We start from the raw sequence: 13,850 nt of genomic DNA on the forward strand, positions 1-13,850 counted from the left end.
ATCTTACTGTTGCTAGATTACTGAATGGACTCACAAAATCTTAACATTCCCCTGTACCTGTGTTTTTGTTTTTGCCTCTGTTTCCCTATTATTTACTATGTATGCTACTTAACTGTGTGGTTTGCCTGTATTGCTCGCAAGACAAAGCCTTTCACTGTGCCTCGGTACACGAGACAATAAATTCAATTCAGGACTGTGAAAGAGGAGGAGAAGTTAACAAAGAGAGAGGCTATACTGACAACCAGACAAACAGAACCCAGCACCAAGGATATATTTCCCTCCCCTCCCCTATCAGCTTTCCATAGAGACCACTCCCTCCGCGACTTCCTTGTCAGATCCACACCCCCCACCGACCCAACCTCCACTCCCGGCACCTTCCCTTGCAACCGCAGGAGGTGCAACACTTGCGCCCACACCTCCCCCCTCACTTCTCTCCAAGGCCCCAAAGGAAACTTCCATATCCGCCACAGATTCACCTGCACCTCCACCCACATCATCTACTGCATCCGCTGCAGCCGGTGTGGCCTCCTCTATATTGGGGAGACAGGCCGCCTACTTGCGGAGCGATTCAGAGAGCACCTCTGGGCCACCCGGACGAACCAACCCAACCACCCTGTAGCACAGCATTTCAACTCCCCCTCCCACTCCACCGAGGATATGCAGGTCATTGGACTCATCCACCGCCAAACCACAACAATGCGACGGTCGGAGGAGGAGCGTCTTATCTTCCGACTGGGAACCCTCCAACCACATTGGACTTCACCAGTTTCTTCATCCCCCCTCCCCCCACCTTGTCTCAGCCGAATCCCTCCAGCCCGGCACCGCCTTCCTGACCTGCAGTCTTCTTCTTGACCTCTCCGCCTCCATCCTACTCCGACCTATCACCCTCACCTTGACCTCTTTCCACCTATCACATTTCCAACGCCCCTCCTCCAAGTCCCTCCTCCCTACCTTTTATCTTCTCCTGCTGAACACTCTCTGCTCATTCCTGAAGAAGGGCCTGTGCCCGAAACGTCGAATCTCCTGTTCCCTGGATGCTGCCTGACCTGCTGTGCTGTTCCAGCAATAAAGTTTCAACTTTGATCTCCAGCATCTGCAGACCTCACTTTCTCCTATACTGACAACTCCCCAGGCCTGGATGAGATATCTCCCTGGCTGACGAGGGAGGGGAGATCAGGGTCATTAAATGGCGAGCCATAGCTTTAAAGTAAGGAGGAGGCTAAGAGGAGAGTTCAGACTTTATTTTTTACTCAAGATGGTTGGAGTCACTGCCAAAAAGGTGCTTTGCAAGGGTCATAACCTTGCATAACATTTGGCCAGCACAGAGTTGGAAAATGGGAACAGTATCATCAGACCTTTGTCAATTTGTGCAGGCAAGATGGGCTGAATGGCCTCTTTCTGCGCTGTAAGGTCCATGAGGAAAAAAAGTGTTGTCCTGGTATTATACAGGCAGGTTGTATGTGGGTGGCACGGTGGCTCAGTGGTTAGCACTGCTACCTCACAGTGCCAGGGACCCGGGTTCGATTCCAGCCTCAGGCAACTGTGTGGAGTTTGCACATTCGCCCAGTGTCTGCAGGAGATTCCTCCGAGTGCTCCGGTTTCCCCCCACAGTCCGAAGGTGTACAAGCTGGGTTGGATTGGCCATGGCTACAGGAGTGGGGCTGAGTAGGATGCTCTTTGGAGGGTTGGCATGGATTCAATGGGCCAAATGGCTGGATTCCACACTACAAGCATCGATTTCTTCTTGAAAACTTTATCCTACATTGTGGCTATTTTAACACATGCAAGTGAGTCCCTTGTCTGAGTCTTGACACTGCCTGTAGGTGTTTGCACTTTCCTCTAATCAGGCCAATGTTGTCCTGGGACCAGAAGACTGTTGACCAAGTCAGTAACTCTTCCACACACCCAGACTGGATACTGTGGGCCAGACAATCATGCAACTGGATGCCATACTGGGTTAGTTAACTGGGAATGTGTTACCAAAGTTACATCTTTTGACATGCTAGACAGAGTCATAGAGATGTACAGCACGGAAACAGACCCTTTGGTCAAACTCGTCTATGCCGACCAGATATCCCAACCCAATCTAGTCCCACCTGCCAGCACCCGGCCCATATCCCTCCAAACCCTTCCTAATCATATACCCATCCTAATGCCTTTTAAATGCTGTAATTGTACCAGCCTCTACCACTTCCTCTGGCAGCTCATTCCATACCCGTACCACCCTCTGTGTGAAAAAGCTGCCCCTTAGGTCTCTTTTATATCTTTCCCCTCTCACCCTAAACCTATGCTCTCTAGTTCTGGACTCCACCACCCAAGGGAAGAGACTTTGTCTATTTACCCTATCCATGCCCCTCATGATTTTGTAAACCTCTATAAGGTCTCCAACGCTCCAGGGAAAACAGCCCCAGCCTATTCAGCCTCTCCCTATAGCTCAAACCCTCCAAACCTGACAACTTCCTTGTAAATCTTTTCTGAACCCTTTCAAGTTTAACATCCTTCCTATGGTGAGGAGACCAGAACTGAATGCAGTATTCTAAAAGTTGTCTAAACAAGGTCCTGAACAGCTGCAACATGACCTCCCAAGACCCATACTCAATGCAATGACCAATAAAGTCATTTCTTTACTGTCCTACCTACCTGCGCGACTCTACCTTCAAGGAACGATGAACCTGCACTCCACGGTCTCTTTGTCTTGCAACACTCCCCTGGACCTTACCATTAAGTGTGTAAGTCCTGACTTGATGTGCCTTTCCAAAATGCAGCACCAAATGCAGCTTATCTAAATTACACTCCATCTGTCATTCCTAGGCCCATCTATTCTGGGTAAATAATGTTGCAAACAGATTTAGTCCAAGTATGTGAAATCTTACTTTGCCCGGTGCCTGTAAGGTTAGACTGGCTTCCCTGGAATCTTCCTATTCCTCTGCTGTTTGACCATCTTTCTCCAAGAAACATTTAGGAGACCCATAACTACTCCCACTGGTAATTTGTTGTTCCTACTATTCCTCATCTGCACTCAAACTAATAAAAGCATTCTACATGGGGCACCCAGTCAAGAGTATGTTTTAAGGAACAAGCATCAAAAAAAAAGGAAAGAAAGGGTACTGCAGGTTTTTTTTGAAGGGGTGAGGGAGATAATAAAAAAGAGACAGACAGACAGACAGACAGACAGACACACACACACACACACACACACACACACACACACACACACACACACACACACACACACACACACACAGTGTGAACAAGAAACATTTATTGATTTGTGAACTCTGTTGAACGAGGTTGGAGAGATATCATCCGCATTCCAAAAATCGCCCCAATGAGCACAAAAAAAAATAAAAAAACATGAGCTCACTCCTGGCAATGACACAGCAGGAGAACAGGAGAAGGTGAAAGGAAGAAAGACTCTTTTATTCCACTTGGCATCAGTCTGTTGCAAACTCTCGCTGAGTAAACAGAGCTCCTCACTGCGCAGTTAGCACGTGCTGCCCATCTGGGAATCAGCGTCATTAGCTCACAGACAAAAGACAGAGAGATCGTTTCTGAATTAACTCCATGAGGACATGGAACAACTGGTTCTTTATTCCACAAGTACAGACTGTTATTGTGCAGCTTTCCCAGGACAGGTATAGCACTGGCTTAGATACAGAGTAAAGTTTCCTCTACACTGTCCCCCATCAAACACTCCCAGGACAGGGACAGCACGGGGTTAGATACAGAGTAAAGCTCCCTCTACACTGTCCTCATCAAACACTCCCAGGACAGGGACAGCACAGGGTTAGATACAGAGTAAAGTTCCCTCTACACTGTCCCCTATCAAACACTCCCAGGACAGGGACAGCACAGGCTTAGATACAGAGCAAAGCTCCCTCTACACTGTCCCCATCAAACACTCCCAGGACAGGGACAGCACAGGGTTAGATACAGAGTAAAGTTCCCTCTACACTGTCCCCATCAAACACTCCCAGGACAGGGACAGCACAGGGTTAGATACAGTAGAGTTCAAAAGAACTTTCTGACTAAAATGTCACTCTTAGCTGCCATAAGAAGATGATGGAGGAACATTTCCATTGCTACTTGCAGCACCATGACATGCACAACCCACAGCCAGCTCTCCCCTCCAGTGTGATTGGATTCATCTCCAGCACGTCAAGAGGTTCAGGCTCTGCTTAGACATCGCCGGAGATCAGTTCCTCTTACTCCCTTGAGTGATGAGAGAGAGAGCGCGAGAGACAGAGCGTGCACGAGAGAGCGCGCGCAAGCAACCTCGAGGTAACATTGTTGATGGCAATGGGATGGGCAGCACGGTGGCTCAGTGGTTAGCACTGATGAAGATGGGGGTGATGGTGATAGGGTGGAGTGGATAGGTGGGAAGGAAGATGGACAGGTAAGACTGTTCAAGAGGGCAGTGCTGTGTTGGACAGTTGGATCTTGGATGAGGTGGGTGGTGGGAAAATGAGGCAACAGGTGAAATCGACATTGATCCTGTATGGTTGGAGCATCTCAAGGTGGAAGATGAGGCATTCTCCCTCCAGTTATAGAGTAGCTAGGATTTGGCGGTGGATGCGGCCCAGGATTTGCAAGTCCTTGGAGGAGTGGGAGTGATGTTCTACAAGGAACAAGGGAGGGTTGTGTTTTGGCCAGCACTGAATTGCTCAACAAACAAAAAGAAATTTATAACATTGCTCGGAGTGGAGGGAGCGGTGTGTCAAAACAAAAAAATTGGCTGCTGCATTTTCTGCATAACCACAGCAACTCTGCATCAGAATGGGCTGCGTTGGTGCAAAGCCTTTCAGAGGTTGCAAAAGCTGCTACATAAATGCAAAGTTTCTGACTTGCCACTTCATAAAGATATTTTTTGAAAAAGAAATCTTTGTGATGAATTCCTGAGCAACGCCATGACCACAACAGGTGGACGATAGCTGAGCATTCTTGTCTTGAAAAGTGTAAAATATAAACTTTTCGTCATCACTGATCCCAGTCAGTCCAGTATTCTTTGAAGCAATGATATTGGACAGCAAGATATCGGCGCGTTTTGGAACTCAAAAGGGCTTTAGCTCGAATTCCGCTTCAATCCCTACTCCTCTCCATCACCTACTCCCAGTTTTACTCCAGCATAGCCCACAATACTGCTTTCACCACACAGTTAAAATAGCCCAGACTGGGAGAGAGTGTCACAGAGCACAGTAACAGTCCCCTTTGGTCCAACCTGTCCATGCCGACCAGATTTCCCAACTGAACTAGTCCCATTTGCCTACATTTGGCCTCTAACCCTTTCCTATTCATGTATCTGAGCAAATATCTTTTAAATATTGTAATTGTAGCAGCCTCCACCACTTCCCCTGGTAGTTCGTTCCACACACGCACCACCCTCTGCGTGAAAAAGTTGCCCCTCAGGTCCCTTTTAAATCTTCCGCCACCCTGGGGAAAAGACCTCGATTATTCACCCTATCCATGCCCCTCATAACTGTATCCTCCTCTAGAAGGTCAGCCCTCGGTCTCTGACGCTCCAGTGAAAAAAGTCCCAGTGTCTTCTTATAACACAAACCCTCCAGTCTCAGCAACATCCTGGTAAAACTTTTCTGTACCTTCCTACTCTGCCACAGTTGGTCAATCCTGTGGCTCTGGGCTGGGGGGGGGACTTTTTCATCAAGTTCCTCTGTGTACAGCCCCGCTGTCACCCAGAGCATTGCCCTAAGCAGAAAGAGCACAGTCTAACTTGCAGAGTAAGCAGCAAACAAACCACAAGGTGGAGGAAGCACCGACTTCCTGCCGCACAGCGAGCGATCTGCAGCTGAATACAAACCTCCCCCTTCCCAGCCCAGTCAGAATTAAATAGACCGTACGGTGAAGGGACAAGCCAATCTGCTCCACAATTCCCATACCACATCCTCCACTCCCCTTCTCCCTCGTGTCTATCAAACTTTCACTTGAAGCTGTCTACACTAACCTCAAATTGCTGCACCCATTTTCACCCTCATAGAACATTACAGCACAGCTTCAGCTCTCGATGTTGCACTGACCAGTGGAACCAATCTGAAACCCATCTAACCTACACTGTTCCATTATCATCCATATGTTTATCTAATGACCATTTAAAGTTGGCGACTCGACTACTGCTGCAAGCAGTATGTTCCATGTCCCTACTGCTCTCTGTGTAAAGAACTTACCTCTGAGATCTGCCCTATATCTATCACCCCTCAATTTAAAGCTATGTCCCCTCGTGCTAACCATCACCATCCCAGGAAAATCTCTTCTTGTATCCCAAACAGTGAATGCAGGAGATGTTCCAGACAAAGCCTTGGCCCATCTCTCTCTCTCTTCACCAGGAATTCCTGATGAAGGGCTTATGCCTGAAATATCGACGCTCCTGCTCCTCGGATGCTGCCTGACCTGCTGTGCTTTTCCAGCAACACACTCCAACTCTGATCTCTGCAGTCCTCTCTCACTCTATGCTGCCTTAATCCTTGCAAATCATTTCCCATTTGCACTTTTCACTATTTTTATTGCCCACACTAAAGATTCCACAGGAAAATTCGTTTATAGTTCATATCTGGAGGTATTTTCTTTAAAAATAAAAGATGCTCAAGTAAATAAGGAGAGAAAGAACAAGTTACTCCATCACAGAAACCTGACATGAAATTGAAATAATATATTAAAGCTATTCCGGTCTAATAAGACTATAAGAACCAGGATACAATTTACGTATTCTGGAATCGTCACAAAAGTGACAGACTTTAAACAGCATGCAAGGATTCCCTAATTTGCTGGCTTTCCAGCCTGGTTGACAGAAAGGGCAGGTTTTTGTATTTAAAGACTCTAATTAGAGGCAAACCATCAACATATAGCTTCGCTAATTAGAACTTTAATTCTCTTACAAATTTCCCCCACTGGGGAAAAGAAATGGGGTTATGGATGGAGGTAAAGACCAGGAAGACATTTCTGTGGTTCCTGTTCACCAGATCTGCTTGGACTCTTGTACCAAGTGCTGGTAAATGGGACTGGATTTATTTAAGAGATCTGGTTGGCAGAGTTGAGTTGGACCAAAGAGAGTGTTTCCGTACTGCATAACTCTACGACTCCATCTGTACAAAACCACTTCAGTTTGCCTGCGAACTACATGAGGCAAAAGTGAGGACTGCAGATGCTGGAAACCAGACTTTAGATCAGAGTGGTGCTGGAAAAGCACAGCAGATCAGGCCGCATCCGAGCAGGAAAATTGACATTTCGGGCAAAAGCCCTTCATCAGCTTCCATTCCTGATGAAGGGCTTTTGCCCGAAACGTTGATTTTCCTGCTCCTCAGATGCTGCCTGACCTGCTGAGCTTTTCCAGCACCACTCTGATCTAAACTGGGAACTACACACCCACCATTACTTGAACATGCAGCTGTGTAAGCAACACTTGCAATGAGCACCAGCCTACTTATTTCAAAACATACAATCGTCCAGTCATGCTGGGATTTGCAAAACTGCTTTTTTCTGATTTCAGTCCACAATTCAAAACAAAAACTACATTTGTGTAGGGGCCTGCTTTTGCTCAACAACACGGGACGGCATGGTGGCTCAATGGTTAGCCCTGCTGCCTCACAGTGCCAGGGACCTGGGTTCGATTCCAGCGTCGGGCGACTGTCTGTGTGGCGTTTGCACGTTCTCCCTGTGTCTGCGTGGGTTTGCTCCGGTTTCCTCCCACAGTCCAAAGATGTGCAGGTTAGGCTGAATTACCCATAGTGTTCAGGGATGTGTAGGTTAGGTGCATTAGTCAGGAGTAAATGGAGAGAAATAGGGTAACGGGAATGGGTCTGGGTGGGATACTCTTCTGAGTGTGGTCTTGTTGGGCCTGTTTCCACACTGTGGGGATTCTACGAACTGACAAAAAGTTGCAGACAACACTTTCTCTTTTTAAAGGAAATCTAGAAATAGTTGGTGGAGATCCAAGGGACCACTCATTTATGACAGACATAAGAAGTGTTAACCTTCTTACCGAGAATCATCATTATTTGCAATTCTCTCCCAACGAGAGCAGCAGGGGCTGCGGCATTGAAAATACTCAAGGCTGATTGACAGACTTTCTTTTTGATAGAGACAGGAGTGTGGCAAGGGCTATCAGGGGCAGAGGTAAAAGCAGGAAAGCAGCCACAATCAGACAATCTTATCGAACGAAGGATCTCGAGTTCTATAACACGAAAGCCAGGCTCATGCATCGCAAACACGACCAACTTTTGCACCAGCTCCTTTCAGAATCTCAACGTCCCAATAAACAATACAGATAACAATGAGAAAGTGCTGTAACATCGGAACTGCTGTAGACAGTTTGTCCACAGCAGAACGCCACAAACAGCAATGAGATCATTCATCACCGTGACATTGGTAGAGGGATGCATAATTGAGACGGAGCAGGACTGCTTTATGATTAGATTTGATTAGATCTCCTACAGCGTGGAAACAGGCCCTTCGGCCCAACAAGTCAACCCTCCGACGAGTAACCCACCCAGACCCATTTCCCTTTAACTAATGCACCTAACCCTTTGGGCAATTTAGCGTGGCCAAATCAGCTGACCTGCACATCTTTGGACTGTGGGAGGAAACCGGAGCACCCGGAGGAAACCCACGCAGACACTGGGAGAACGTGCAAACTCCACACAGACAGACAGTCACCCAAGGCTGGAATCGAACCTGGGATCCTGGCGCTGTGAGGCACCAGTGCTAACCACCGAGCCACCGTGCTACCCCATTTATTTGAATAATGTGAATGGCAGCAATAAATAATGATAATCCATTACTGAGGGGAGGTAACGTGGTTTAATTAATTTGGAGCATTAGCCTGTTTTTCAGCAATTGCCACGTCATGCCTGGGTACACAATGCAATGATTTAGCGCAGCGGTAACATTCTAGATGGAGTGGCTTAATGAGCTCAATCTCAAACACCCAGTGATATTAAACGCCCCAAGGAGCCAGGGCAGTGGATAATAGGAGAGGGAAAGATGGGCTAGTGTGAGGACAGGGGGGATAAGGGTGGGGAGGAGGGGGAAAAAGGGAGAAGGGGAGCGAGGATGGGCAAATTTGGGGAAAGAGAGAGAAGGGGGACAATGGTGGGTGGAGAAGGGTGGGCAGAGAGAGATGAGGCGAGCGTGGGTGAAGAGGATGGGCGGAGGGAGAGAGAAGGGGGCAGGAGGAAAGAAGGGAAGAGCAAGGAGGGGATAAGGGGACAAGGGAAGGGAAGAGGAAACAGAGGGAGGGCCACACACACACACACAGACACAGACGGAGACACAGATGCCATTGGCTCTCACCCGATAACACAACTTCAATCAGGTCTCCTTCCTGGATATCGTGCCCAGATTTCACCAGCTGCAGGATATTGTCCGAGGTCGGGTTGTGTCTGAAGAGGAGGATTTTGTCGTACATTCCATAGAAGCCGCATTCTGGGAACTGGACAGAAACCAGGACACAACAGATCAGACTTTCAGGAACTTAGGGGGGTTCTGTACAGAGCATAGCCCCCTCTGCACTTACATCACTGCATCACCATGGTATAGAGGTTTTGTTCCTGGACTATTAATCCGCCGACCCAGCTAATGGTCTGGGGAGTGAGGTCTGAATCCCACCACAGCAGATGGAATTGGAGTTCAAGCTTTAACAAAAAGAAATCTGTAATCAAGAGTCTAACGATAGCAGGCTGTTTCTGGCAATCAGCCAATCTAGTTTACTAATATTCTTTAGAGTCATAATCAGAGATGAACCCTTCGGTCCAACTTGTCTATGCAGGCCAGATATTCTAAATTAATCTAGTCCCATTTGCCAGCACTTAGCCCATATCCATCCAAACCCTTCCTATTGATATAACCATCCAGATGCCTTTTAATTGTTGTAATTGTACCAGCCTCCACCACTTCCCTCCGGCAGCTCATTCCATTCACGCACCACCCTCTGTGTGAAAAGGTTGCCCCTTATGTCCTTTTTAAATCTTTCCCCTCTCATCCTAAACCTATGCCCTCCAGCTCTGGATTCCCCCACCCCAGGGAAAGGATCTTGTCTATTCACCCTATCCATGCCCCTCATGATTTTATAAAGCTCTGTAAGGGCACTCCTCAGCCTCGGATGCTCCAGGAAAAACAGTCCCAGCCTATGCAGCCTCTCCTTATAATGCAAAACCTTTAACTCAGGCAACATCCTGCTCATTATTTTTTCTGAACCCTTAGACCCCACTTTTCGGGTGAGCAATGTCTCATGGTCTAAAATCTTACAACCACAAATCCACAAGATCACAGGATCCCTTCCCTGCACCAGAGTGTTTTTTTGGAATGTGCCTCCTCGATGACATCCAAGGTTGACCCAGACAGATTTGAGATCTACGGGAGAGTCAGACAGACACATGAAACCCAAGACATTGACTTCTCCCCCTCCTGATGCTGCCTGGCTTGCTGTGTTCTCTCAGCCTCCTGTCTGGCTTGCTGTGTTCCCCCAGCCTCCTGCCTGGCTTGCTGTGTTCCCCCAGCCTCCTGCCTGTCCCTCTTGATGCTGCCTGCCTTGCTGTGTTCCCCCAGCCTCCTGCCTGTCCCTCCTGATGCTGCCTGCCTTGCTGTGTTCCTCCAGCCTCCTGCCTGTCCCTCCTGATGCTGCCTGCCTTGCTGTGTTCCCCCAGCCTCCTGCCTGTCCCTCCTGACGCTGCCTGCCTTGCTGTGTTCCCCCAGCCTCCTGCCTGTCCCTCCTGACGCTGCCTGCCTTGCTGTGTTCCCCCAGCCTCCTGCCTGTCCCTCCTGATGCTGCCTGCCTTGCTGTGTTCTCCCAGCCTCCTGCCTGTCCCTCCTGATGCTGCCTGCCTTGCTGTGTTCTCCCAGCCTCCTGCTTGTCTAATATGAAATAGCGTTGAAACTTTATTGCTGGAACAGCACAGCAGGTCAGGCAGCATCCAGGGAACAGGAGATTCGACGTTTCGGGCACAGGCCCTTCTTCAGGAATTTCCTGAAGAAGGGCCTGTGCCCGAAACGTCGAATCTCCTGTTCCCTGGATGTTGCCTGACCTGCTGTGCTGTTCCAGCAATAAAGTTTCAACTTTGATCTCCAGCATCTGCAGACCTCACTTTCTCCTAATATGAAATAGCAGCAGACAAAGATCATTCGGCCCAGCTTCACCATTCAGTAAGACCATGCGTTTGTTTTTCAATTTCCAATCCCAGCTTTTTGATTTCATTTGATTTATTATTGTCACATGAACCTAGGCACAGTGAAAAATTCTGTTTTGCATTCGGGCGATAGGACAGGGCAGGGAATACAGTGTTTCAGCTGCAGAGAAGGTGCGCAAAGAGTGAGATCAACATTTAATTTAAAATTTGAGAGGTCCATTCAACAGCAGGGAAGAGCTGTTCTTGAATCTGTTGGCACATGCGTTTCAGCGTTTGTATCTTCTGCCCGATATTGGAAGATTATAACTGGAGTGGCAGGGGTCTTAGACAGTGCTGGGTGCCTTCCTGAGGCGGCTGGAAGTATAGACAGTCAATGGATGGGAGAAAGCAAATTACTGCGGATGCTGGAATCTGAAACCAAAAGAGAAAATGCTGGAAAATCTCAGCAGCTCTGGCAGCATCTGTACGGAGAGAAAGAGCTGATGTTTCGAGTCTAACTGTCAGCTTTGACAAAGGGTCAGTTAGACTCAAAATGTCAGCTCTTTTCTCTCCTTACAGATGCTGCCAGAACTGCTCAGATTTTCCAGCATTTTCTCTTATGGTTTCAATGGATAGGAGGCTGGTTTGTGCGTTGGATTCAGCTCTTTGCAGTGTGGAAACAGGCCCTTCGGCCCAACAAGTCCACACCAACCCTCCAAAGAGTAACCCACCCAGACCCATTTCCCTCTGACTGATCCATCTAACACTATGGGTAATTTAGCCTGGCCAATTCACCTAACCTGCAGAGTTTTGGACTGTGGGAGGAAACCGGAGCACCCGGAGGAAACCCACGCAGACACGGGGAGAACGTGCAAACTCCACACAGACGACAGTCACCCAAGGCGGGAATCAAACCTGGGAACCTGGTGCTGTGAGGCAGCAGTGCTAACCACTGAGCCACCGGGCCACAGAGCGATTGCCATGCCAAGCTGAAATGTATAGGATCTTTTCAATGGTTAAATTGCTAAGGGGCTTTACGGACATGGACCTTTCACTATTTTTATTACCCACACTAAACATTCCACAAGGAAATTCATTTACGGTTCATAACTGGAGTTTTTTTTTAAAAAAAAGAGATACTCAAGTAAATAACATGAGGAAGAGAACAAGTTACTCCATCATAAAAACCGGACTCAAAATTAAAATATGTATTAAAGTTATTCCCGTTTTATAAGACCATATGAAATAGGAACAGGCGCAGGCCATTCGGCCCGTTCCAGCCTGCTCTGTCATTCAAATTGGATCATGGTCGATCTGACGTTCCTCACGTCCGCTTTCCTTCCCTTTCCCTTCACCCTCGATTCCCCGACCAATCAAGAATCTCTCTCAGCCTTAAATATACACAAGGACTCTGCCCCCACAGCTCTCTGTGGCAAGGGGTTCCACAGACACTCAACTCTCAGAACAAAGTCCTCCACAGCTCAGTCTTAAATTCATTCCAAGAACTTGATTAATCTGTGTCCCACTCCCCGAGCACATAATCGCATTCAAACATCAGCTCCTGTTGAAAGATCTTTACAGAAAAGGACACAGAGGTTTAGGAGCTGATGTGTTGTGTACCTGAAGCACTGCAGTGTTTTCTCTGAGTGCACCCAGCAGTAATACAGACCGAATGTGTTACTGTAGTTTCTAATGGTATTAGGCAGAGTAACTGCCGTACCAAGCTGTGATGTATCCAGATAGGTTGCTTTCTGTGGTGCGTCTGTAAAAATTGCTCAGTGTCTTTACAGACACGCTGAATTTCCTTAGCCTCCTGAGGAAGGAGAGACGTGCTTTCTTGATCTTTGTGGATGGACCAGAGACAGATAGTTGGTGATTGTCACTCCCAGGAACCTGACACTCTCCACCGTTGGTGTCGATAGGGGTGTGCGTCCCACCTTGCTTCCTGAAGTCAACAACCACCTCTCATTTTGCTGATGTCGAGGGAGAGATAGTTAACCTTATGCCAACACTCAAATAGTCTTCGATTCCTTTAACCAACAAGAAATCTACGTGCCTCCCCTTCAAATATTCAACGACCCTACCTCTGGCTCCTTCTGAAGTGGAGAGTTCTAGTCCTTTGAAAAATAAAATCTCTTCTTTATACTGAGAGTGACCCTCTCCACCCCTAAACCCAAATGTGAAACTGTTCCCGCCCAACTGCAGACTGAACTGCAGGAGGAAATATCCTTTCCATGTACATCTTGCCAGGATTATTTAGGACCTTACACACTTCAATAAATTCTCCCCCTCACTTCTGATCTCCAGCGGAAAACAAACCCACTCGAGGATTGTTGGTTAGCAGCCAGTAAACACTGAGTTCAGGCCACAATCAAGGGTGGCATGGTGGCTCACAGCGCCAGAGACCCGGGTTCAATTCCCACCTCAGGCGACTGTCTGTGTGGTGTTTGCACGTTCTCCCCGTGTCTGCGGGGGTTTCCTCCGGGTGCTCCGGTTTCCTCCCACAGTCCAAAAACGTGCAGGTTAGGTGAACTGGCCATGCTAAATTGCCCGTAGTGTTAGGTGAAAGGGTAAATGTAGGGGAATGGGTCTGGGTGGGTTGCGCTTCGGCAGGTCGGTGTGGACGTGTTGGGCCGAAGGGCTTGTTTCCACACTGTAAGTAATCTAATCAAACCAGCCTTGATTCGAGCCAATGGTGGGGGGAAACAGGCTTGATGGGCTGAACGGCCTAATTCTGGT

General features: G+C 48.0%; 1 protein-coding gene across 1 annotated transcript in view; it reads right to left on the bottom strand.

The window, feature by feature from the left end:
* prkd2 (protein kinase D2) overlaps nt 1-13,850 on the bottom strand; it is a 121,749-nt gene that overhangs the window by 42,620 nt on the left and 65,279 nt on the right. The window contains exon 2 of the mRNA XM_043680868.2: nt 9,301-9,439. Coding sequence (XP_043536803.2) covers nt 9,301-9,439 — 139 coding nt within the window. The remainder of the gene's footprint in view (nt 1-9,300; nt 9,440-13,850) is intronic.

Source organism: Chiloscyllium plagiosum, unplaced genomic scaffold, assembly GCF_037043375.1.
Source record: "Chiloscyllium plagiosum isolate Xiang-an unplaced genomic scaffold, Cpla_swu_hap1 HiC_scaffold_47, whole genome shotgun sequence".
Taxonomy (NCBI): domain Eukaryota; kingdom Metazoa; phylum Chordata; class Chondrichthyes; order Orectolobiformes; family Hemiscylliidae; genus Chiloscyllium; species Chiloscyllium plagiosum.